The following is a 23,357-nucleotide window of genomic DNA, read 5'->3' on the forward strand; positions in this document are numbered from 1 at the left end:
CAGAATAGGCAAATCTAGAGAGATGGAAAGTAGCTTAGTGGTTGCTAGGTGGGACAAGGGGGAGGAAGGAATGAAGACTCACAGCCAATGAATATAGAGTTTTTTTTAGGGAGGATGAAAATATTCTAAAATCAGATTATGATGATGATTGCACATTCTACAAATATACTAAAAAAGATTGAATTGTACATTTTTAATGGGTGAAATAAATGGTGTGGTAGGCTGAATACAGGGTGGAGCAAAAGTAGATTTACAGTTGTAAGGATGCAAAACACATTTTATTCTTGTATTATTATTTATTAATTATTATATTATTTTCCATACAAACAGCTGTAAACCCACTTTTGGCCCACCCTATACTGGCCCCCAAAGATATCCAGGTCCAATTCCTAGAACATTTGAGCATTGCTTTATATGATAAAGAAGACTTTACAGGTATGATTAAATTAAGCATCTTGCAATGAGGAGATTGCCCTGAATTATTGAGGTAGGCCCTAAACCTATCACAGTGTCTTTGTCTCTTTGTTTCTTTCTTAACTTCTTTTTCTTTCTTTTTTTCTTTCTTTCTTTCTTTCTTTCTTTCTTTCTTTCTTTCTTTCTTTTTCTTTCTTTCTTTATTTCCTTTTCTTTCTTTTTTCCTTTCTTTCGTTCTTTATTATTTATATTTTTAATTGAATTTATTGAGCTGACATTGGTTAATAAAATTATATAGTTTCCAGCGAGCCCTGGCTGGTTTAGCTCAGTGGATTGAGCGTCGGCCTGCGAGCTAAGTGTCGCTGGTTCGATCTTCCAGTCAGGGTACATCAGAGAAGGAAAACTCTGACTCCAAAAAACCTCCGCTGCCTTGCGGCATACCTCTTCTGGGGAAAGGCTAAGGGAGTAAACCCCGACAGAAAATCCGGAGCCGGAGTCCCGAAGGCGGTTTGACGTTGTAGTCAACACCGACAACTCCTGCGGCGCACCTGAAGCCAAGCTGTATCGACTCCGTCTTTCCCTTGGACCCTTCAGCTGCGAAGAGAGGGGGGGTCTGCTGCATGGGCAACAGCAGACCCTCCATATCACCCTGCCCAGGCTCTGTAGCTTCAGCTCCACTGGAGAGGACACTCCAGCATCATCGCAAGATGTCAATTCAACACGGGAGGAGACAGATGCCGTGTCACTCCCGAGTCGGACTGCACAGCCATTCTCGGCGGTGCAGATAGACACTTGAGAAGCTACACCATCGTCTCTCGAGACGGACGGCTGCCGACCGACGATAGTTTCCAGTGTACAATTCTATAATACATCATCTGTATATTGCATTGTGTGTTTGCCACCCCAAGTCAAGTCTCCTTCCATCGTATGACAATATCTTTTTCTTTGTTTTGTTTAAAGATTTATTTACTTATTTTTAGAGAGAGGAGAAGGAAGGGAGAATGGGGGAGAGAAAGATCGATGCGAGAAAGAAGCATTGATTGGTTGCTTCATGCATGTGCCCTCAATGGAAACCCAACCCACAACCGAGGCATGTGCCCTGACCAGGAATTGGACCGGTGACCTTTTGACTTGTGAACAACACCCAACCAACTGAGCCACATGGGTTAGGGATATCATAGTATCTTTATAAGGAGACAAAAGGAGATTGGTATAATTGTAGGGGATGTGTTGGTGAAAACAAGAGGTTGGATGCAAGGAAGGAGTCAGGAACCAAGGAATATAGGCTATACAGCAGCTAGACAAGACAAAGAAATGGATTCTTTCCTAGAGCGTTTAGAAGGACCAGCCCTGCTGATGACCTTGACTTTAGTCCAGTAAAACTAAGAGAATGGACTTCTGTTCTTTTAAGCTGCCAAGATTGTGATACTTGGTGGCAGCCATAGGAAACTAATATGTATGGTATGTGAATTCTGTCTTAATAAAACTGTTAAGAATGTTAAAAGTAAAAAGGTATGTCAGACAAATACCTACAAAAATGAATCATGGATTGCATTGCTAATAATCAGACAAACCAAATTCTCAAGACAAATAAGTATTAACTGAGAACCAGAGGTCATTTTGTATTGATAAGCAGTATAAATTTATAATGACTCTTCTATGCCTCAAATAACATTAAAGCAAAGCATGTAGATCAAAAAGTTAGAAATGTAAAATAAAAAACTAAAATATAAAGAAACCACAATGGTAGTAGTAGATTTTATTATCTTTATCAGATCAAGGAAGAAAAATATAAATAAGAATATAGAGCTCTGAATAATAGAACTAGTAAGGTTAATATAAAAGATAGCTATACTAGCATTAATGCCTTACAAGGGGAGAATATACCATATTTGAAAAACTACATGAATGGATATAGATTATATTGACCATGTGTTATCAGTAAGCCCCAAAGAAGATGTTAATTGTAAAATGCAGAAATTCCACAGGCCATATTTTTTACCATAGTACAGAAAATTTAGAGCTTAATGTCAAAGCATTGATGAGCTCTGGTTCGCTGGCTCAGTTGGTTGGAGCATCATCCTGAACACCGAAAGGTTTCTGTTTGATGGCTGGTCAGGGCACATAATTAGGTTGTGGATTTGATCCCTGGTCAGGCACCTGCGGGAGACAACTGATCCATGTTTCTCTCCCTCTCCCTCTCTCTCACTGTCCTTTCCTGTCTTTCTAAAATTAATTAAGAAAAAAAATATCCTTGGGTGAAGATTTTTTTAAAAGATTGACAGGAAAAAATTTTAACCCATGCGGAGATATTAAAATACTTCATTAAAAAAAAAACCTCACTGGACTTTCGGCCAAGGTGGAGGTGTATGTAGACACACCGCATCTCCCTCCACAACTAAGAAGGAATACAACTACCTCAAAAATAAAAGAATTAGAAGTTCCAGAAAATTGAGCTGCATAGAAGTCCAGCAAAGATATAAAGAAGAAATACTTTTCCAGACAGATGCAACAGCTCTACCTAAGACACAGAGGCAAACACAGGAGCCTATCAAGTTGAGGAGACAGAGAACCATGGCCCAAAAGAGGAAACAGATCAAGGTTCCAGTGGGAGACCTAAGTGACAAGGAGATAGCCTACCTAACAGACGCAGTGTTCAAAACACTGGAGATAACAATGCTCACAGACTTGACAGATATGCTTGAGTACAGCAAACACAGAAGGGAAGAAGTGAAGGCTATGCTAAGTGAAACAAAGGAAAATCCACACAAAACCAATGGTGAAGGGAAGGAAACTGGGGTTCAAATCAATGATTTGGAACATAAGGAAGAAATAAATTGTCAACCAGTGCAAAATGAATAAAGAAGAATAGAAAAAAACAAGAGGCTTAGGAACCTCTGGGACAACTGTAAACATGCCAACATCTGAAACATAGGGGTGTCAGAAGGAGAAGAGGAAGAGCAAGACATTGAAAACGTATGTGAAAAAATAATGAAGGAAAACTTTCCTAATTTGGAGAAGGAAACAGACAGAGAGTCCCAAACAAGCTAGACCCAAAGAGGACCACACCAAGACACATCATAATTAAAATGCCAAAGGTTCAAGATAGCAAATCTTAAAAGCAGCAGGAGAAAAGAATACAGTTACCTACAAAGGGGCTCCTATAAGACTATCAGCTGATTTCTCAAAAGAAACTTTGCAGGTAAGAAGGGACTGGTAAGAAGTATTCAATGTGATGAAAAGCAAGGACCTACAACCAAGATTACTCTATTCAGCAAAGAAATCGTTTAGAATGGAAGGGCAGATAAAGTGCTTCCTGGACAAGGTAAAGCTAAAGGAGTTCATCATCACCAAGCCATTATTATATGAAATGTTAAAGGGACTTAATTAAGAAAAAGAGTATCACAACTATGAACATTAAAATGACAACAGACTCACAACTATCAATAACTGAATCTAAAAATTAAAAACAAACTAAGGAAACAACCAGGACAGAAACAGAATCATTGGTATGGTAAGAAAAGAAATATACTTAATCTATATAAAGAAGCTGGAAAGGGAATAATTGATAAGTCTTAAAAAATAGAATGAACATGGGAGAAATTAATGAATTTGTAAACAGAAAAAGTAGAATTATTATATTCAAGACATGGTACTATGAAAAGTCCAATGAAATAGAAAAATTTCTAGCATGCTAATTGAGAAAAGGGGAGAAGAAAACAAATAGTCTTTAAAATTAGATACAAGTTACAGAGATAAGAATAGATTGAAATTATAAGGAAATACTGTGGATTGTTTTTATAAATTAAAAACCTCAACTAAATGGATAATTTAGTAAGAAAATAAGATTACCAAAACATATCCAGACCTCACCAGAACAAAATGTTTACAGAACTTAAAAAATGATTATATTTCTTAAAGCCACACCATACCCTGATTATTTTTGGTGACTTCTGTTAAATCTTCAATGTACAGAATATTCTTTAATCTTTATATACACTGAATAACAGGATTATACTGAAGAATTAGACCCATTGTTTATCATCATCAGTTATGCAGTATACTGCACATATTCTTGTATTAATAACAGAAAAGTGATTTAGATTATAGTAATATCTAACAGTTATTGAGTGCTTTATTATGTTCTAGCTATGTTATAAGCACTTGACATGTACTCATTTAATAATTTTAAAACTGGTGTTTGCATTTTGTTCTCTTTCCTGAATCCGTCATTCTCTTTTTATTTTCCTTTTTACTGAATTTATTGGGGTGACACTGCTTAACAATTGTACAGGTTTCAGGTGCACAATCCCATAAAACATCATCATTGTATTGTGTGTTCACCACCCCAAGTCAAGTCTTCATCATCATTTATCCCTCCTCTGCCCTCTTCCGCCTCCCGCTGCCCCCCCGTAACCATACAGTGTTATCCATATCCATGAGCTTTTTCTCTTTTTTGCTCAATCCCTCCCCCCACACCCAGTCCCCCAACCCATTCCCCCTGTCAGCTGTCAGCCTGCTCTCTATCTGTGAGTCTTCTCTGTTTTGCTTATTAGTTAATCTTGTTCATTAGATTCCACATATGAGTGAAATCATATGATACTTGTCTTTCTCCAACTGGCTTATTTCACTCAGCATAATGCTCTCCAGGTCCGTCCATGCTGTTGCAAAGGGTAAGATTTCCTCCTTTTTTTTTTTTTACAGTCTAGTACTATTCCATTGTGTAAACGTACCATAGCTTCTTTATGCACTCATACACTTATGGACACCTGGGCTGCTTCCAAATCTTGGTTTTTGTAAATAGTGCTGCCGCGAACACAGGGGTGCATATATTCTTTCAAATTAGTGTTTTTGGTTTCTTCAGATAAATTCCTATAAGTGGAATTGCTGGGTCATAAGACAGTTTCTTTTTTAATTTTTCGAGGAACCTCCATACTGCTTTCCACAGTCTGCATTCTGACCAACAGTACATGAGGGTTCCATTTTCTCCACATCCTCACCAGCACTTGTTGTTTGTTGATTTGTTGATGAGAGTCAATTCCGACAGGTGTGAAGTGATACCTCATTGTGGTTTTAATCTGTATTTCTCTGATGATTAGTGACATTGAGCATCTTTTCATATGTCTGTTGGCCATCTGTATATCCTCCTAGGAGAAGTGTCTATTCAGGTCCTCTTCCCATTTTTTATTTCGATTGAGTTTTTTGTATGATTTTTGGTGTTGAGTTGCATAAGTTCTTTATAAACTTTGGATATTAACACCTAATTGGATGTATTGGCGAAAAACAAAAAGGAAGAATAATGATGGTGTGTGGATGGCTTCATGAAGCCATCATTATTCTCCTCCTTTTTGCTCTTCTAGCTGGAGGCTGCTGAAAACTCTGGGAAAATTAAAATTCAATAGGGCTGTGCATCTTTAGAGTATGGATTTCAGATTGAGGAAATCTGAAGGGGGAGAGAGAGGGAGAGTTTTAAGAGTTTGTTGAAGGGGGATTTAAAAATTTACTGGGCTTTTAATAGGTTGAACATTTTCATATATTTTCCAGTGTTTTTCATTTTTCATACTGTGTTCTACCCAAATTAGCTCCTTGCCCACAATTGGGGTATACTGTATAGCAAGGCACTGTAAACAAAGTTAAATGGTTCACAACAAACTGGATAATTTTAAAAAATAATAACAATTACAGTTTATTGAATATTTACAATGTGCCTGCTTTCTACTAAGCACTGTGTGATTTTTTATTTAGTCATTGCAGTAATCCTAGATGTATATATCTGTTATCATCTGTGCTTTACAGATGTAGAAATTGAGGGTTTGAAAGCTTAAGTATTTTGTCCAAGATCACATAGTAACTAGTGAACTAATTAATATACTTAATATATAAAGAAATGTCAAAAATCAATAAAAATATAAACAGATAAATAAAGACCCAAAGATATGTTTGAATATGGATTAGATATTAGATAATATTAAGGAATTAGGTTATTTTTGTTGGAGATTATACTTGTATTGTGTTTATATATGAGAATGTCCTTATTTTTCCAAGATACATGCTAAAGTATTTAGAAAACTTGCAAATACATAAAGTATACTTTTAAGTGTTTAGCCTCCAAAACTGTGTGTGTGTGTGTGTGTAATGGCAGGTAAAGTAATTATGCCAAAATGTTGGCTATTATTGAATCTAGATGGTGGATGTAGAGGCATTTATTTTATTGTTCTTTACCCCTTTCTGTATATTGACTTTTTTTAATTTAAAACCTATATTGTTTTTAAACACTCAAAAGCAAAAGAGACAAAAGAGAAAAGGACATAAACAAAAGGAGCAAATACAGATGTCTAACACAAAATTTTTTTCAAAGAAATGGAAGTTAAAAAGCCACTTTACATGGCTCATGTTGGCAAACATGAAAAGGAAAATGTATAACTTGCAGTGTTAGCATGTCAGACAGGCAGTTTACATTGGTGTAATTTCCTGGAAGGCAGATTTTGCAACTTGGTATAAAAAAGTGCCCCAAATGTACACTTTTTAACCCAGTTTTCTTTTGAAATTTTATCCTTAGGAAATAATTGAGTAAATGAGCAAAGACGTGTATGTGCAAGGATATAGTCACTACACTATTTACAATGTTTTTAAAACTTGAGAGTCACCTAAAAGTTCAAAGATAAGGGATTGGTTAGATAAATTGATGGCTCATCCATAGATATAGGACTACTACACTGCCATTAAACATGATAACCTAGATCTTTCTAGTAACATTTTTCATATGGTGAAAATGAATTAAGTGAAAAAAGGTTATAGAACCATGCATAGAGCTTGATCCTACTTTAAAAGTAAATCTGCATTTTTTACATGTTTATGGAGTTGTTGAGTGCAAAGGATTGTTATAACTAGTGTTTGTTTAGTATAGCAGATTTATATATAAACATTGAAAGTATATGTAGTCTCAATAATTTTGGCAGTTACCCTGAGATGTAGGTATATTATTTTCATTTCATTTCAGAAAATTAAGTGATTTGCCCAAGATTCCCCAGTTTCTGAATAATAGCCAGGATTCAGTCTGTAGGTTTGTGTTCAAGGTGATAGAGAATTGTATCTCATAGGTTTGTCCAGCGTATTAATATGGGATTTGAAATTTAATCTCATTTTTAATAAAAAGATTTTATTTATTTTTAGAGAGGAGGGAGGGAGAAGGAGAGAGAGAGGTACATCAACTAGTTGCCTCTCACACACCCCCAAGTGGGGAACCTGGCGGGCAACCCAGGCATGTGTCCTGACTAGGATTTGAACTGGTGACCCTTTGGTTTGCAGGCCAGTGCTCAATCCACTGAGCCACACCAGCCAGGGCCAAATTTAACCTCAATTTCTTAGTCTTTGCCTTCTCTTCTAAAGGGAAGCAAATAGAACTAACTTTGAGTTCTCCACAGTCCTGTGACAGGTCAGGATGGTTGTTTACAAACAAGCACTCGCTGGAGCTACTACTAGCTCCTTTCTGGGGAGGAACAGAGGCAGTTTAAAGGGCATTATTCTGGTGCTGGTGAACAGCAAATGTGCGCCTCCTCTTTCTCCTCCTCCTGGTCAGATCTACAGAACTAAGAGAAGAGATTAATCAGAGCACCTTGGAGGTGAGGTGAGTGAGTAAGTGATGGGGCAAAAGATAGTAGGAAATAAGAGTGAAAAACTTCATTTATATGTGCATATGTTTATATGTAGTTTTTAAAGAAGACAGAAAAGTTCATATATATTGAAGATACAAATAACACAAAACAGACACAACAATACTTCCAAAAGATTGTAACTAAAAGAAAACATGAAAGAGAAAAACCTCCTCCTGGATATTTTAATAGTACCCCAAGTTAAGCAAAACTAAATTTAAGTCTTCTCCCCACCAAGAAATAATTCATGTCTCTTTCCATTATCTGTCCCTCTCATTCAGTAAGACAAGTCAGGAACTTAGAACCATTTTGACACCTCCCTTCCCTCTCCTTCATTCCACAGTTTATTCATTATTTTCTCTATTCGTTTCCTAAATCTCTTAAATAGGCCCACGTTGCTCTGGTTCCGTTGCTGTAACCGCAGCTAACAACAGTGGTGTCCGTCATTTGTTAACTAGTAGGAGTTCTCTGCTTGACCTCCCACCTGTCTCTAGCCTCTTCTTGCCCACCTCCCGGCTTCTCTCTCCACTGCAGCCTCGAGTCTTTGTTCACCCTCTTTGCACAAACTCTGCTTCATCCCTCCACCACGCTTTTTTGTATGCTCTTTCTTCTGATACACTCTCTCTTACCTTCTTCACCTTATTAACTTTGACTAATATTTAAGAACTTGGCTAAGTCGACTCTTCCTCCTTGGAGCTTTCTCTGATTCCCTGCATAGATTAAAACCTCTTGTTCTGTCTAAGACTCATAACACCTCTCAGTACTTACTACAAATACACGTTATTTACTCATTTGTGTAACTATTTGATTAATGTCTGTCCCCAGCTAGATTGTGCGCTTCAAGACGGCAGGGTCTAAATCTACTTTGTTCTCCATCATGCTCCCAGTGCCGGGCACTGTGCCTGTCGTGAGTGGTTCAGTGATGTTTGCTGAACGAGCAAAGCTTGTTAGACATTTGGCAGCACTGCCACTGAAAAATGCAGCTCTGATTTCTAAATTCTAATCTACATTGTGGCTACATCAAGACCTTGAGAAATAAAGCTCTGTGAGGTTATGTTGTCACTCTTCATAGTAATTGCCCCAGTTTATAACTATACATTTATTTTTGTGATTGTCTTCTCCGCCAGGCCGGAATACGCACAGTAATGGAACATGGTGACTGGTAACCTTGCTTGCCGTTTGTCCCCAGGCTTTTGTCAGCACAGTGCCTAGCACACAGTGGATGAGTAATAAGTGTTTGTTGGATGGGTAGATGGGTGGCTGGAGAGGCTACCAGCTTCAGAGATGACGTATACCATGTCTGTGTTGGTAAAGTGGAGCAGTGATAAAGCTTAAAACCAGGTGAACTCTCGGAACAGGCCATTGCCTATGATGGAGAATGAGATTCCCTTACACAGAAACTCAGTTTCTCTAAGATGCTTGGAATCTACTACCTTCAGATCTAATGTCTTCTGCAATTTAAAACCTTTGTCTTTCTACACCTCTACTCTTTAAAACAAAGCAAGTTAAAAAAAAAAGAAAAACTTTCAGAACAACTTCATTGAGTGTTTTGGTCCTTTTGAGTATCATCCTTAGTGAAAGTGTGGCTCCCATAGAAAACAGTTACCAACATTTAGGCTAATTCAGTCCTACCTATGGGTTGGTATTAAACAGAGTGGGCATATGTAGCTAAAAACTTCACTTTTGTGAAAACTGTTTTTGAGTGATTCCCTACATTGATTTTTTTCCTCTCTGTGGCTCAGGGTTCTCATGTATAAAATAAGGATAATACCCACCTTGTTGGGGATCAGTAGAATGTTGATTATTATCCCCCTACATATAATATTCCTGAAAAGCATTGACAAATGGTAGATTTTGAAGTTGCTCTGGCCTGAGGGCATTCTCAGGGTGGCTTACTTTTTTGAGCTTTATAGGAATAGGCCTAGAAGTTTTGCTGATGGACAGAGAGAATTTTTATTTATTTTCAGAAGAACTATGGGATTTTTGAAGGTGGAGCCCTTTCCTCAGTCAATAATCCATAGCATTTAGATGGGCATACACTGGATGTGACTGACCAGTCCTATAGGTAGAGAAACTAGTCACAGTCACAGAGGTAAAGAGGTAGTAGTTCTGAGATTATCACCAGCTCCTTGAAACCATCCTTGTGCTTTCTTAAATTCCACCTTCCCAGTAGATAAGGGGTCTCTGAAGTAGGTCATGATTTCTTGTTCTAAGCCATTCACTCATATATATGGCTTTTTAAAAATGGCTTCAGCTTACATGAAATGTGAAAGCATATTTAAAAACTGGTAAAGTAAAAGAAATAATGCTTATTTACTTACTTGTTTAAAGGATAACTAACAAACCCATAGCTAACATCATACTCAACAATGGAAATCTAAAAGCATTTCCCTTAAGATCAGGAACAAGACAGGGATGTTCACTTTCACCATTTTTATTCAGCATTTCAGTTGCATTTTTAACTTTCTTAAAATAATAAAGCATAATATACTGAAAATGTTGTGTAGTTTCTTCCTTCTTCAGTATTAAAATGGCTATACAAAAATTCACCAGTTTTGATAAGTTGTTTTTTTAATGCATACTGATATGACAGCTGTTACAATACAGTCTAACAAAATTGTTTCAAATGAAGTTAAAGGCAACTAAGCGCTACTAGACCCATCTTATGGAAAAAAAACAAATGAAGTTTTTGGCCAATCCTATAAATATCTAGAAATCAGTTGTGTTTTTGTACACCAGTAATGAACTATCAGAAAGGGAAACTAAGAAAGTAATCTCATTTACAATAAAAAAAAAAAATAGGAATAATTTTAACCAAAGAGGTAAAAGACCTGTACTCAGAAAATTATAAGATATTGAAGAAAGAAATTGAAGAAGATACAAAGAAGTGGAAGCAGGTACTGTGTTATGGTACAGATAGAGAATTAACATCATTAAAATGTCCATACTACCCAAAGCATCTATAGATGCAGTGCAGTTCCTATCAAAATATCAATGGTATATTCTACAGAACTAGAACAAATAATTGCAAAATCTTATATGGAACTAGGAAAGACCCTGAATAGCTACAGCAATCTTGAAAAAGAACCAAATTGAAGGTATGTTGCTACGTGATATCAACTATACTGCAAGGCTATAGTAATCAAGAGGCATTGACTGGCATAAAAACAGATTTAGAGATCAATGGAACAAAACAGACCGCAGAAATAAACCCTTGCCATGGTCATTAATATTTGACAGAGGAGATAAGAACACACGGTAGGGTAAAAGACAGTCTATCAATAAATAGTGTTAGGAAAATTGGACAAATACATGCAAAAAAAAATGAAAACACTTTCTTACACCATATACAAGAATAAACTCAAAATGAATTATTAAACAATCAACACAATAAAAAATGGTCAGAGGACCTGAATACACACTTCTCCAAACAGGACATACAGTAGATGGCTAATAGACATATGAAAAGTTGCTCAACATCACTAATCATCAGAGAAATGCAATTTGAAACCACAATGAGATACCATTTCACACCTGTCAGAAGGGCTATCATCAATAAATCAACAAATAACAAGTATGGCACGGATGTGGAGAAAGGGTAACCATTTTGCACTGTTAGTGGGAATATGAGTTGGTGCAGCCACTGCAGACAGCATTATGGAGACACCTCAAAAAATTAAGAATGGATCTGCCTTTTGACCCAGTGCTCCCGCTTCTGGGAATATATCCAAAGAAACCCAAAACATTTAACTTGAAAGAACATAACCACCCCTGTGCTTGTTGCAGCATTATTTACAATCACTAAGATATGGAAGCAGCCCAAGTGTTTATCAATAGATGAGTGAGTAAAACAACTATGGGACATTTACACAATGGAGTACAACTTGGCTGTCAAAAAAGAAGAAGAAAATGTTGCCTTTTGCAGCAATATGAATGGACCTGAAGTACAGATTGATAGTCACAAAATAGTCACAGGGATGTAAAGTTCAGCATGGGGAATATGAATCCCTGGAATTAACTGACCCATAAAAATGGATGAAATTGTTTGAAACATATTGTAGTAATCTAATGATTTCCTGTCTTTGAATGCCAGGTATTTCCAGCACAATGAAATTTATTTTTATACTATTATCATTAACTCTTTATGTAGGCCTACATACTAATATAATGATTTAATCTGATACATTAAAATTCAAAGACCAGAACCTAGGGTTATAAGATTCAGTTTTTCTGTGGGTAGTAGTGTAAAAACTCTACATAGGGTACAGAAACCTAGAATACAGAAAATATAAATTTTTAAAGTTGCCATGGCAACACCAGCTGCTTATGTTGCAATAATTTGGTAAAATTTTTGAAACTTTCTTTTTAATTGGAAACCATAATAAAACTGAATTTCTAGAATGATGATGATTCTACATGTTTGCGCTATTTTTTTTATCCATTTTGTTCTTGACCTGTATGCAAGGTTTTGTAACTGCAAAGCTTGTACTTCATGGCCAGCAATAATTTTTACTTTTCCACATGCTTGAGGTAGAGTATGGGAATCTTTGTTTTTTAATCCCAATAATGAGGTACTTACAAGGAAGTGTGTCTGCCTGATTGAGAGTCCAGTCCACTTAACAGAAAACACAGGACTCAAACAATGTTGTAATTTCTGAACAAATCTCGTTTTTCTCTTCCCCTTTTTTCCTTAAGTTTATGGCTTGAGACCTGAATGCAAGTTGACTTTCTACTCCATGTTGTCACATTTTCATAATTCCATGGCTTCGTTGTTAGCCCCAAAGGTTTTCTCATTCCCTTGTGCATTCCTGTAAGTGAATGAAGCTATTATTGGTGGTTGTAGGATCCAGTATCTCTTTACCATTTCTGCTCATGATAGAAGAATGGGTGTGTGTACAAATGTGCTGCTTAGTTCTTAGCCTTTAGAGAGACGTTTCACTAGTAGTGGAAAGAATGGACTCAGAACAAATCTGGTTCAGACCTGGTCTTGTCAGAGCCACAGAGGCATCTTGGGTTTGCAGTTCACTTCTGTCATCAGGAAGTACCAGAAAGGAGGGGGACCTGACCTGTGGGGCTCTCTCTGGTCATGGGCCTTACTAATAGAGGCATCTTTGACACCAGCTACGGTAATCATCTTTTGTTTTTTTTCCTCTTTTGCTTTTCAGTTCAGCCTCTTATGCAGTTGAATCTCCAATCTATTTGGTAGTCTGGCTTTGCTGGAAACTAACAGAAGTTTTAGAGACAAGTTTTTGGCAATCTTGAAAATGATTTTGGTGTTTGCCACAGTGAGGTTTTATGAAATGGCCTGGGAAATGCCGTGTAATGAATGCCATTCCTATTAGATCTGGAACAGGTGACAGGGCCAGCATTGATACAAAACGTGATTTTAACCGAGAAGCAGTATTTCTGCGAAGCTTTTTCATTGGCTCCTTTCTACTGTTGTTACCTGTAATTTCATCATCTTTTCACTTAATTCTGGGCATTGTGATGTCTTTGGGGCCGGCGGGTATTTTTGTCTGCTAGTTGTAGAAGAGTTTGTTCATAGGGCTCTGTCATGGCTGAAAGAGGCCAGCCCCACCCACTCGCTGGTTGCTTGGCACCAACCCTCCCTGGTTGTTGGGCATCTTGTTTACTTCTGCCCTTAATTCCCTGCAGGTGCGTAAGTACAAGAGCATGATCCTGGAAGACCTGGAGTCTGCCCTGGCAGAACACGCCCCAGTGCCACAGGAGGTTAACTCAGAGCTGCCACCTCTCACCATCGACGGAATTCCAGTCTCTGTGGACAAAATGACCCAGGTAAGGGGCGGGAAGTGAGGAGGAGACACAGAGACAAGAGGCACAGGTGTGGGTGGGCCTCAGATGACTTTTCTTAGTTTTGTCCTCAGCGATATCATCAGAGCGAGATGCAGTCTGGAGCTGATAGTAAAACAGGAGAAGAAAATGTCATGCAAGAAGAATGCTTCCCACCATGGGGGGGCATGGATGTGGTTTCCTCCTTTGATTGGCAGTTTTTACTTTCACTTGGGCCCTTGGGTTAGCTAAAGAAACTTTTAGCTAGGAGATGGTTTGGAAAGGAGATTATTAGGACTTTGATGAATCACAGTCAAGTAGGGCAAGTAAACTTTTTGTTTCTTTTGGGCTGAGCTGCTCCTCTGCCCATGTAAATTCTGAAACCCACCACACGACTGCCAAGGAAATCTCCCCTCTCCAGGGACTGAGGACGGAAAGCTCAGAAGGGCACCTTACTGAGTCATTGCTCCCTTCCTTCTCCTTTTAGAAGGGAAGTCACAATGTACTTAGCCTGATAAATTAGTATACATCGGGGATTTTGCTGAGACTGTTTCTTTTAAAATTTTTTAGCTTTGAAAGTGATAACTTAAGCAAAAGCAAATGCCTTTTTATAAGATCTTTTCTCACCTTATTTCTTTATTAATATACTTTATCTTGCTAAATCCAGCTGTGAGTTTTCTTTCCTTTTCCAGTCTTCCAGCAGCATTTAACAGTTGCTTACACTTTCTTTACATGTCTGTGACCTGCATGCTCCTACATATCTTCCTACTTCAGGGGATCGTCCCTCTTAGCTCTTCTGCTGGTTTGTCTGCCCCTTCTCACCTGATCGATATTGGCAAGTCCCAGGGTTCTATCTTCAGTTTCTCTCCAAGTGATCTCATCCTGTCCTGTGGACCTTATATCCCATCTATATGCTGTTTATACCCCAGCGTATACCACTGTAAGATCCTTAGTACTAACGTGGCCAAAGCAGAACCTTTGGATGCCCCCACTCCACTGTCCACTCCAAATGGTGTCAGTGAATGGCACCGTTGTCCACCTGGTTGCTCTGGTCCCATCATAGGAGTAAATCCTTCATTTCCCCTGTTTGCCTTCGCTCCCCCACCAATCACATCTGACTCATTGGAGAGACATGTTAGTTCACCTCTAACCCTGAATCTGACTATTTTTCTCAGATCCCATCACACCGTAGCCCCAGCTTTTAGCATCTCTCACATAGACTATTTCAGTTGATCAGTTCTATTGATCTGCTTTCTGCCACTCTTGCTCTGCTGCAGCCCATGCTTGACAGAGCTGCCAGAGAGTCTTTTTTAAAAACTTAAATCAGGTTCTGTCACTCTTGTTTAAGCCTTTTCGTGGCTTACCACTATTTCTCAAATCAAATTCAGCTTTTGCCATGGCCCGTGAGGCCCTATATAATCTCCCTCTTCTAACCTCATTTCCCATTCTCCCCCTCAGTCACTGTGCTGTGGCCAAACTAGCCCTCTTTCTTTTTGTCAGACACCCAAGTTCATTCTTTTACTTTTGCTTTTCCCTTTGCCTGCAGCATTTTTCTCCCAGAACATTGTGTGATTGATATTACCTTATTCAAAATCTAGCTCAGATATCACCCCCTTTCTTATCTCATCTATTCCTCCTACCAAGTCACTACCTAATACATCCCCTATTTTATTGTCTTTGTATAACACTTATTACTACCTGAAATTATCTCATTTATTAACACTTATACAGTAAGTCCCCATTAAACATCTTTGATAGGTTTTTCAACTTTAAGCAAAATGACATATAAGGAAACCAGTTTTACTATAGGCTAATTGATATAAGCAAGAGTTAGGTTCCTGTGGCATCTCATCGATGTTATAACAAAATGGCATTATTCGAGGACCTGCTGTACTTGTCCGTGGTCTGTCTCTCCAGTTTGAATTTGAGAGCAGGCACTTAGTTTCTGCTCTTTGCTGTGGTCCAGTATAGCTGCCGAGCACCTGAATAACAGCTGTGTTCTAAATAACACTCCGTCAGTATCTGTTTAGTGAATGACCTAAGGGTCAGAGCAAAAATGAATCCAGTGTCGTAGGTAACTGGATTGTGAGTGTCCTGAGTGGGATTCATTTAGTACAAGACATTGATGCTGCTGCTCAGGAGGTGGCACTTTTCTTTCTCCTAAGTCTGTACTAGAACTTGGTCTGAAATAATACAACATTTTTTAAATATAAAGTTAAATTGAGGGCTTTCTGTGAATTCTTAAAGGATACCTAAGTAATGGTTCCAAAAGGAAGGCATTATCGAAACTTTTTTTCTGTAATCTCATACATACATAAAGAAAACATGTGATTTCTTTTTTTTAACCTAATTGATATAATCTACTCTGTATCTTGTAGATAAAGTACATCTAAAGCCGACTAAGCTTCTGATTAAGAATACTGTGTTAGGTAGATTCCTGGCTTCTGATGAGCATTTTTTCTCCTTCTCACACTTGATATGCTAGGTTGAAATAATCTGAGGTTTTGATTACATTAAATTATTATGGATACAGATAATTATGAAAATTGGCTGATGACCACAAAAAAATTAGAGCAAGCAGTTTAATTATTAGGTTGGAAATTGTTTTCCAATCCTCCACAAAATATATCAAACCAGATCTAGTGATACATTAAAAAGGTCATACATCAGGATCAAGTGAGGTTTATTCCCAGGATACGATGTTGGTGCAATATCAGCAAATTAATAAATGTGATACACCACATAAACAAAATGAAGGATAAAAACCATGTGATCTTATCAATAGATGCAGAAAAAGAGCATTTGATAAAATCCAGCACCCATTTATAAAAACTATCAGCAAAGTGGGAAAAGAAGGAACATGCCTCAGCCTAATAAAGGCCATATATTACAAAACCACAGCCAACATCATACTTAATGAGCAAAAACTACAAGTGTTGCCCTTAAGATTGGGAACAGGACAGGGATGTCTGCTTTGACTCTCTTATTCAACATAGCACTGAAGATCCTAGCCACAGCAATCAGACAAGAAGAAGAAAAGAGAAAAAAGAGGGCATCCAAACTGGAAAGGAAGAAGTAAAACTATAATTATTTGCAGATGACATGATACTGTACATAGAGAACCCAAAGATTCCACCAAAAAACTACTAGAACTAATAAATGGATTCAGTAAAGTAGCAGAATACAAAATAAATATCTAGAAGTCAGTTGCATGTTTATACGCCAATAATGAGCTATCAGAAAGGAAAATGAAGAAAACATTCCCATTCACAATTGCTTTAAAAAAATAAAAATCCTAAGAATAAATTTAACCAAAGATATAAAAGACCTGTACTCAGAAAATTATAAGACACTGAAGAAAGAAATTGAAGATAGAAATAAGTGGAAGCATGTACTATGTTCATAGATGGGAAGAATTATTCATATTACCCAAAGCAGTCTATAAATTCCATGTAATTCCTATCAAGATATCAATGTCATATTTCACAGAACTAGAACAAATATTCCAAAAATTTGTATGGAACCACAAAAGATCCACAGCAACCTTGAGAAAGAAGAACAGAGTTGGAGGAATCACACTACATGATATCAAACTGTAATACAAGGCCATAGTAATCAAAACAGCATGGTACTGGCATAAAAACATACATACAGATTGATGGAATAGAATAGAGAACCCAGAACTAAGCCCATGCCTTTATAGTCAATTAATATTTGACAAAGGAGGCAAGAACATACAATGTGGTAAAGATAGTCTAGTCAATAGATGGTGTTGGAAAAATTGGACAGATACATGCAAAAAAGTGAAATTAGACCACCACCTTACACCGTACACAAGGATAAACTCAAAATGGATTATTAAAAACTTAAGTGTCAGACTTAAAACCATAGAACTTCTAGAAGAAAACATAGGCAGTAAAAACTCACATTTCTCTTCACAATATTTTTCTGATATATCTCTTCAGGCAAGGGAAACAAAGGAAAAAAATAAACAAATGGCACTATATCAAACTAAAAAACTTGCACAGAAAGGAAACTGGCATCAAAATGACAAAACAACCTACTGAAGGGAAGAAGATATTCACCAATGGTACATTCAATTAGGTGTTAATATCCAAAATTTATAAAAAGCTTATACAACTCAGCACCAAAAATAACAATCCAATTAAAAAATGGGAAAAGGACCTGAATAGACCCTTCTCCAAAGAGGATATACAGATGGCCAATAGACATATGAAAAGATGCTCAACTTCATTAATCATCAGAGAAATGCAAATGAAAACCACAATGAGATACCATCTCACACCTGTCAGAATGGCTATTGTCAATCAACAAACAGCAAGTGCTGACAAGGATGTGGAGAAAAGGGAGCCCTCATGCACTGTTGGTGGGAATGTGGGTGGGTGCAGCTACTGTGGAAAGCAGTATAGAATTTCCTCAAAAAGTTAAAAATGGAACTGTCTTATGACCCAGCAATTCCACTTCTGGGAATTTATCCAAAGAAACCCAAAACACTAATTTGAAAGCATATACACATCCCTATGTTTATTGCAGTGTTATTTACAATTGCCAAGATTTGGAAGCAGCCCAAGTGTCCACCATGGATGTAAAAAGCTGTGAAAGAGCTCTGGTCTGGTGGTTCCATTGGTTGGAGCCTTGTCCTGTACTCCAAAAGGTCGTGGGTTTGATTCCTAGTCAGGGATACCTAGGTTGCAGGTTCAGTCCCCAGTTGGGGCACAAATGGGAAGCAACCAATGGATAGTCTCTCATTATGTTTCTCTCCTTTTCTCTCTCTACTCCCCCTCTTCCTCTCTAAAATCAACAGATGTGTCCTGGAGTGAGGATTAAGGGGGGGTGGGTTGTGGTAATTTACACAACGGAATACTACTCAGCCATATGAAAGAAAGGAGATTTTACCCTTTGCGGCGATATGAATGGACCGGAGGGCATTATGCTAGGTAAAGTAAACCAGTCAAAGACAAGTACCATATGATATCACTCATGTGGGATCTAATGAACAAAATGAACTAACAAGCAAAATAGAGACAGACTCACAAATAGACAGCGGCTGTAAAATAAAATTTCTTTTGTATTCTAATGAGGGGTTTTGGCCGTTTTATGTTTGTTTCTTTTTAGGTGGGGGCTAGCCTTTTTTTTTTTTTTTAAGGGAATACAGAACTGAGTTAATCTCATTTGTTTAAAACACGCACACAAAATTTACCTCTGTGTGTCTGATAATGTGCAACTTTAGAAGAATGTACACCGAAGTAATAATAGTGATTATCTATGCATGATGCATTTTGGGTGATTTTCAATTGTTTCGGTCTAATAAGCCTGAATTACTTTTATAACCATAGAAACAAACAAAAAATATTCATATTTAATAGTTAAATTGAATTTTTTTAAGTGCAAGTTTGATGATGTTTCTACTTTGTTTTATCCAAAGACTTAATGTTCAGGGGAAAATGTCGGGAGCTTTTTTTTCCTCTTTATTTTCCTCTTCTGTAGCTACTGTGTGTTGGAAGACACACTATTAAGTTTGTTACAGAGGTATCTCCTTTAATCCTTGTCCTCCAAGTATACATGTAATTCCTATTTAATAGTCAAGGAAGCAGAGCTCAGATATGGTCTCTAGCCATAAAGAACAAAGTAAGTTTAATTGGACAATAATTTTAGAGTTCAGACCATATGGGTAATTCATGACTTGTTTGAAGTGGTGAAATTCCGGGATTGTAAAAGTGCACTGTAATAGAGTTGGACTTGGTTTAACCAGACAGCTCTAGTAATTGTATCTGCATTGAATGCTATGGAGATGACATATTTATATAGATAACTTACAAATATAATTCTGTATATGATCCTAGGATGAGTTCTGAATCACCAAAGAGTGTAAATTAAATTCAATATAGTTCTAATATTATATATCCCATTAATTTAATTCTTTTTTTTAAGTATATTTTATTGATTATGCTATTACAGTTGTCCCAATTTTCTCCATCTGCTCCCCTCTGCCTGGTACTTCTCTTTTGTCTAGCAACCACCCACCCACCCCCGCCCCCTTAGTTCATGTCCATGGGTCGCGCATATAAGACTTTTGGTTTCTCCACTACTTTACTATTCTTAATATCCCCCCTGTCTATTTTGTACCTACCAGTTATGCTTTTGGATTCCTGCACCTTTTCCCCTATTCTCCCCTTCCCCATCCCCGCTGATAACCCTCCAGATGATCCCCATATCTGTGGTTTTTGTTTCTGTTCTACTTGTTTGCTTAGTTTGTTTGTTTTTTGAGTCATTTGTTGATAGTTGTGAGTTTGTTGTCATTCTATTGTTTGTAGTTTTGATCTTTTTCTTAAATGTGTCCTTTTAACATTAGAAAGTTGGCATGGTTTATTAGAAGATCTCATCTCTAGTCCCAGTTCTACCTCACAGTAGCCCTGGTTCTCAGTTTTATCTCCTGAAAGTGAGAATAATACATGCCCTCCTACCTTATGGAGTCAAGAGGAAGAAAAATGAGGTACATGGGAAAGTGCTTTGAAAACTAAGGCATTACACAAAGGTATTATTACTAATCATTGATACTAATTATAATGTTACATATGTTAACTTTTGAATAACCTGAACATACCATTTCTCACTTGTTTTTCACTTAAAGCATTGAGTTTTTATTTTGCTTAGCAATGAAATGGGACAGTACAGGTGATAACATTGAAAAATTGAGGCATAAGGAGAGGAAGCAATTTATGTAGCACACTAGTGACAAGAAACAGAATTTAGGGTTGAGTCCATATTACCAGTGTTTCTCCCTCCCTCCTGTTAAACTATATTGTGACCATCATTCAGGTTGAGTATCTCAGCTAATCTATACTAAACATTTACTGTTTTAAAAGAATTTTTTGACTTGCTCTAACAAATATCACAATTGTCTCCTAACAGACATTGAAACTACATATTACAGAATGTCTTAAGTTCTGTGTGAACAGAATGTCCTGATTCTTCTAGGGAACAGTTCTGTAGTTTTGTTTTTTGTTTGTTTATGTTGAAAAGTATAAATCTATATTGGTAAATAAAATGTTTACCTGAAAAGCTTCTGTTTTTCATGTTATTAATATATCTTGATCTTGATAAAGTTATTTTTACATGTGGGAAAAAACACATAGCTCTGTATTATTTTTAGTGATATAATGGAAACCAGGTACCCCTGGCTGGTTTGGCTCAGTGGATTGAGCGTCGGCCTGCGAGCTAAGTGTCGCTGGTTCGATCTTCCAGTCAGGGCACATCAGAGAAGGAAAACTCTGACTCCAAAAAACCTCCGCTGCCTTGCGGCATACCTCTTTAGGGGAAAGGCTAAGGGAGTAAACCCCGACAGAAAATCCGGAGCCGGAGTCCCTAAGGCGGTTTGACGTTGTAGTCAACACCGGCAACTCCTGCGGCGCACCTGAAGCCAAGCTGTATTGACTCCGTCTTTCCCTTGGACCCTTCAGCTGCGAAGAGAGGGGGGGTCTGCTGCATGGGCAACAGCAGACCCTCCATATCACCCTGCCCAGGCTCTGTAGCTTCAGCTTCACTGGAGAGGACACTCCAGCGTCATCGCAAGATGTCGATTCAACACGGGAGGAGACAGATACCGTGTCACTCCCGAGTCGGACTGCACAGCCATTCTCGGCGGTGCAGATAGACTCTTAAGAAGCTACACCATCGTCTCTCGAGACGGACGGCTGCCGACGACGACGAGAATGGAAACCAGGCAACTTGAAGAGTGCTGGCTAGATAGAATTCCCATATCTGCCGCCACACATAAGAAGTGAGAGAGATTGAAATAGGCTTAGCAGAACTCTTAATTTGGTATCGATTCTGTAACGCCAGAATTCATTTACAGTGAAACAATGAAGTCATCTTTTTCAGAGATTTTGAAAGCCAGGTTAGCAAAAATTTTCTAGAATACTTCAGACTGGAGACCAGAGGATAAGCTTAATCGTGTTCCTCACACTCAGCATGCATAGGAGTCTGGTTTGTTTAAGTGCCAGGCTGTGCATCAGTAGGTCTGGAGCAGGACCTGAGAGTCTGCCTTGTAGCAAGCTCCCAGGTGATGCCGAAGCTGCTGGTTCCCAGGCTGTACTTTGAGTTTAAGGAATTAAATCTTTTATGAAGAGTCTTTAAACAATAATTATGATTTTGCTAATAAAAAATCAATTCTCCTTTTTACCACACTGGAATCCTATAGGATTCTCTTGTTCTTGGGAGGTTGTACATCTTCGGGGAATTTGTGTTAGAAGAGATCCAGGCAAAGATTATAAATATAGAACAGATATCGCTGGAAAGACCAGTTCAGTATTATTGGTTAAAATGCACTCTTTTTTGCATTCTCTCTTCCCTTGCCCGACTTTGAACTTACTGTCCGCCTCTTACTCTCCCTGGGGCAATATTTGTTGCTTTAATATTCCCTTGGAATGATGATGCAACAGGACAGTAATTCTTCACCAGTTTTCAAAGAAACCTTCAGAAGCATTCAGCAGAGTGATTGCTTCATTAGGAAGAAGCTATTCACAGGGCTTGACATGTTTTACTTACAAAACATTCATTAATTTTCAATTTAGGTTTTTTGAGTGCTGTTTTGTTTTGAAAAAGCATAGGTCTGGCCTCTTCTACTCAAAGAGTAGAAACATTATGCTAAGTGAACCAAGCCAAACACAAAGGACAAATATAGTGTGATTTCATTTATATAGCTATCTAGAATAGGCAAGTTCATAGAGACAGACAGTAGAATAGAGGTTACCAGAGGCTGGGGAAAGTAGGAATAGGGCCTTATTGCTTAATAGGTACAAAGTTTCTGCTTTGGATCATAATGAATAAGTTCTGGAAATAGACAGTGGTGATGGTTGTATAAAATTATGAATGTACTTAATGCCACTGTATTGTACGTAGTAAAATGGTAAGTTCACCCTGGCCGGTGTGGCTCAGTTGGTTGGAGTGTTGTGCCATAAACCAAAAGGCCACAGGTTCGATTCCCAGTCAGGGCATGTGCCTGGGTTGCAGGGTTGATCCCCAGTCAGGGCACATTCAGGAGGTAACCAATCAGTGTTTCTCACATCGATGTTTCTCTCCCTCATTCTCTCCCTCCCTTCCCCTCTAAAAAAAAATCAATAAGCATGTCCTCAGGTGAGGATAAAAAAATTTGTTTTTAAACAATAAGCTTTATGTTGTGTATATTTTACCCCAAATTAGAAAAATATTTTAAAGAAGAGCTGGGTAAAAAGTATTCTAGTGGTCCTCTAACTTGTTGCATAGTAGAAGCACCTGGGGAACTTAAAATCTGTGCCAAGCCATGGTCCGGACCAATTAAGCCAGAATCTTTGGGGATGAGATCCAGGCATTTGTAGTTTTAATCTCCCCAGGCAATTCCACTGTGCAGCCAACTTGGAGAAACTGCTTCTCCTTATGTAGTGTCTGGAATCTATATGCCAAGTAGGATTTTCTTACTGTCTAAAATTATTTTTAAAAGTG

The 23,357-nt window shown here is 37.8% G+C and overlaps 1 protein-coding gene across 8 annotated transcripts in view; it reads left to right on the plus strand.

Moving 5' to 3' along the window:
* The window catches only part of NRF1 (nuclear respiratory factor 1), a 131,046-nt gene that overhangs the window by 56,576 nt on the left and 51,113 nt on the right, over nucleotides 1–23,357 (plus strand). For all 8 annotated transcript variants that reach the window (XM_090287505.1, XM_090287508.1, XM_090287507.1 and 5 more), the window contains one exon: nucleotides 13,722–13,862. In XM_090287505.1, coding sequence (XP_090143631.1) covers nucleotides 13,722–13,862 — 141 coding nt within the window. The remainder of the gene's footprint in view (nucleotides 1–13,721; nucleotides 13,863–23,357) is intronic.

The sequence above is a fragment of the Furipterus horrens genome, unplaced genomic scaffold (assembly GCF_987537825.1).
Source record: "Furipterus horrens unplaced genomic scaffold, mFurHor1.1.pri manual_scaffold_9, whole genome shotgun sequence".
NCBI lineage: Eukaryota > Metazoa > Chordata > Mammalia > Chiroptera > Furipteridae > Furipterus > Furipterus horrens.